This window comes from Miscanthus floridulus, chromosome 1 (assembly GCF_019320115.1).
Source record: "Miscanthus floridulus cultivar M001 chromosome 1, ASM1932011v1, whole genome shotgun sequence".
NCBI classification, from domain to species: Eukaryota; Viridiplantae; Streptophyta; class Magnoliopsida; order Poales; family Poaceae; genus Miscanthus; species Miscanthus floridulus.
In genome coordinates, this window is record NC_089580.1 from 25,495,290 (window position 1) to 25,499,226 (window position 3,937).

General features: G+C 51.3%; 1 protein-coding gene across 1 annotated transcript; it reads right to left on the bottom strand.

Annotated features, from left to right (window-relative positions):
* Positions 1 to 1,169: 1,169 nt before the first annotated feature.
* LOC136462521 (senescence-specific cysteine protease SAG39-like) lies at positions 1,170 to 3,654 on the bottom strand. The gene is made up of 2 exons (XM_066461648.1): positions 2,495 to 3,654; positions 1,170 to 2,095 (listed from the first exon to the last, which is right to left on the bottom strand). The coding sequence occupies exons 1-2, from the start codon at positions 2,967 to 2,969 to the stop codon at positions 1,509 to 1,511; spliced, it is 1,062 nt and encodes a 353-aa protein (XP_066317745.1). The 5' UTR covers positions 2,970 to 3,654; the 3' UTR covers positions 1,170 to 1,508.
* Positions 3,655 to 3,937: the final 283 nt, after the last annotated feature.

Consider the following 3,937-nt stretch of genomic DNA (forward strand, 5'->3'; position numbering starts at 1 on the left):
GTTTCATGTTGAATGGACTTTATTTACTGACGTAGTATGGACCCGTTTAGTCTGTTTTCTAGATAAACCCTCCTGCATTCATAGAATCATCAAAACTTGTGGAAATACTTAGTTTAAACCTCTATACCTACGTTGGTGATTGATTTTAAGAATAAATACAGGTCATATTGATGGTTTATAGTTGACGTTAACGACCGTGAACACCCACGACAATAAGTTCACCTTAGGGCCCTTAAAAACATAGGACTGGCCTTGCTTTGGTGGGTTATAAATAGAAATCCTTGGTCAGCCATTTTAATATTGATAGACACCAAAAAAGCTACGGGGCGTTGCTACAATTAAAGATACACTCCACCTACATATTAGAGCTTACTGTTCAAATCCGAAGTTAGTATTTTTCTTAGATCCATCTTTAGCATGTGTTAAGCTTTATCTCGAGGGCTAGAGAGTGAGCTGAGCTCTGTGCCTTTGTGATCTTCATGAGCTGAAGCACTTGGAGCCTTAGCGGCTCTCTAGCGACGTTGGCCCTGTGAGCTTGTTGTGAAGTGGCAGTGACTTGGTATGCCGGGGAAGAGGAGATCTGTTCTTTGGTGGAGAAGCTCCATAGTTCACGATGCAAGGTGACCAAGAGAGTCCGATGGCTGTGATGAGCCTTTATGGCCTGCGACCCTTGCCTTGGCTTTGCAAGTCTTTGCGGCAAGCTCAACACCATGGTCGAGAGCATTTTGGCAACTGGTAATAAGGTATACATCGTCTCATCTCCAATGGTTTGCACTTCTTGACCTGATTACCACCCCGCATTTAATAAGTTTTTGCATTGTATGCACGTATCATATTTCTATGCTCCTTCTCGGAGCCTAAGATGGCGCCTAGCTAGGGGCGTCATGGCGGGGATAGCCATTGAATCTATCCGGGTGCTTGCGATGCTTTTTTAAAACAAAAATGAAGTTTTACCAACCTAAAATTCTTGGTTTTTAAGAGAACGAAGTAGTCATTCCAAGAAAAAAAAAATGATGGGCTCTCATTGAGTGCAGTGTCAATTTTGCCCGTCAACATGGTGTGTATATATGCAGTGTACGAATACACACGATCATATTGCAGTGTACGTTCATCACGGTTTCAAAATTTACTTTTGAGAAATTCACACTTTCAGAATATAGCAGTACATGTTTTTGTTCACACTTAACTGGTTTCATTCAAGCCAATCTGTACATTACAATACACGTAAGGTCCAACTAATACCTCAGCGACGTTCTTATGGCTGAGAGTATACGTAAAATATATAATGCTTGGGTCGTGATTTCGACCATCAGTCCATCACTATATAATCATCTACACACACCATAGTCATAGGATATATATAATCTAATAAGTAGTAGAAGCAGCCGTGCGCACATCGCTTGTCTTCGATAGATGTAACAGTATCATCCGTACTGTATGCTGCGATGGTTACGTTGGTGGACGCGATCGATCGGCCCGCACGCACGCCGCCGTTGGGCCGGCCTGGCTTAGACGGGGTAGGACGGCAGCTTGGCGAGGCCGCAGACGCCCTGCCCGCGGACGCCGCGGCGGATCCGGACGTAGCCGCCCTCCCCCCACGACGCGCCCCACGAGTTCTTCATCAGCCAGTACCTGCTGCCGTCGGCCGCCGTGCCGTACCCGACGGCGGTGATGGCGTGGTTGAGGTCGGTGCCACACTCCCCGCCCAGCACGCCGCTGTCGTAGAACCGGAACGCGTAGTCCTCGCCGTTGATGGCCACGGACACGGGCTGGTTCGCCACGGCCGCCGCCAGCGCGGCCTCGTTGTTGCGCGGCACGTCCTCGTGGCCCCGGATGGAGGCCGCCCGCGCGGATGCGGCGGACGAACGGCACGACCCGTCCTCGCCCTGGTACGGGTACCCGGACTCCGAGGCCAGCCCGCCGCGGCGCTGGATGAACTGGAACGCGTCGTCCATGAGGCCGCCCTCGCAGCCCTGGTCCTCGCCGTTGACGTCGCAGTCCACCAGCTCCTGCTCCGACAGCGACACCAGACGCCCCGTCCGGATCTTGTTCAGCCCTTCCACCGCCGCCACCGCCGAGAACGCCCAGCAGCAACCTGCGTGCACATGCAGCCTATGTTGGACGACCAAAAGTGCATGCATGTAGCTAGTAGACTCTAGTCTTCTACTATCAGTATAAGCTCCACTAGTCCAGTGTCCGTTCTGCTATTTACCTTTCCGTTTCGAGTTTTGACCGCACGCGTGCGCGCGCTATATATGAAAAAGCTAGCTAGATGGAGACGTATCCACGCATGCACGGCACGAGTGCAAACATCTGCACTCCACTAGTATTTTTTACCAACTACGTACTTGTCAGAAGATTGTCATCAGCTAGTTTTATCCTAATAACGTTCATTTGTTTTTTCGTTTCAAATTAAATAGTACTTGAGAATCAGTCACTAGTATTCAGTATGCATGCATCATGCATGTGCGCAGGTCAGGTGTTTGGTTCGTACCACACTCCCCCTGGTCCTTGACGCCGGTGACGGCGCCCATCGCCCGCCAGTCCACGCTCTGCGCCGCGTCCGCCAGGCTGAAGTTCTCGTATCTGAACCGGCCGCCGCCGCCGCTCCCCGCAGCAGCCGGCGCCGGGCGCGGCCGGAACCCGGTCCTGGCCGCCCGGAACTCCTCGTCAGTGAGGTCGGCGAACCTGTTGGTGGCCAGCCGGTGGCTGTGCTTCCCTGCAGCGTTAAACGAGTCAATGAACTCCGCGTTGGCGCGGAATATCTCCAGCCGCCGCGCCTTCTCCGCCTCGTCCTTGTACGTGCGCCCGTGCTCCGCCATCCACTTCTCGTGCCGCGACGCCATCGCAGCGGCGGCGGCAACCTCCTCCTCCCCGGCCAGCTCGCGAGCCGCGAGCGCACGAGGAGCGGCGGCGGTGCACACGCTGCCCACGACGAGAACGGTGAGGAGGAAACGTGACGCCGACATGTTTGCAGCAATTTTTTTCCCCAAGTGGATGGTCAAGCAAGTGCGGCTGCTATGCACTACCCAGCAGCTTGGTGTGTACTTACTGGCTAGTGTGCAAATGTGCAATGCTAGCTTCTTTAGCTCATGTGCCCTAGCTAGCTGCTGATGCTTGGCCAAATCCTGCAGTGCAGGCAGGGGTTTATATAGCAGTTCAGGGAGCCGGAAAGGACCAGTGCAAAAAGGATATGTAGTTAGGCATGGTTAACTGTTACTCTATCATTAGTGCTAGCAGACGATTTAGCCTAACACAAATTATATCCATGGAGGAATCATGACGACTGACTGACACGAAGAAAAGAGGCGTGAAGTAAGCTCCTACTACATGACGACCATCGTCAATCACTCGTATTGTCTTTCACTCGTTCTCTTGAAAGGGTCCACAATTCATGAGCATGTAATCAATCTTGATGCAGCTAGAGGACATCAGTGCATTAATTAGAATAACGAACATGATGTTACCGGCCGTTTTATTTTCGACGAGTGAGACGGGCAAGAACAGGGAGTCCACACGAGTTTACAAATATGAATCGCGCACTTGCTGCGGCTTGGGCTACCGGCCGGCCTTTGCTTCGTTGGGTTCCTGCTGGTGAGGGCTGCCTCTGCTGCTGGGAACTTGGAATTGGACTGGTGACGTGAGCCAGCGGCTCTCCTTGATGGAGCCGTGGGTGATAGATTCCTGGGTCAAGACGTCAAGAAATTTAAAGTGATCGATGTGGATTCCTTAGTTTTCCAACGGTGGTAGCCACGGAATCTCTTGGCTTACAGTACGTAGAGAGATCATTGGGTGTCTCTTATCCTTGGAGAGATTGGGGTCGGCCATATTTCGTGGATACAAATTAAAGTGCCTAGGTGTCGTTTGGGATTTAGTAATTTATATCCTTTTGTTTGAATTTATGCTGTTTTTCTAGCTTACAATGAGTTTACAAAAA

Coding starts and splice junctions, on each gene's coding strand:
- LOC136462521 (XM_066461648.1), bottom strand. CDS start 2,969: ATGTCGGCGTCACGTTTCCTCCTCACCGTTCTCGTCGTGGGCAGCGTG. Junction 2,096..2,494: donor CAAGGACCAGGGGGAGTGTG/GTACGAACCAAA, acceptor ATGTGCACGCAG/GTTGCTGCTGGGCGTTCTCG.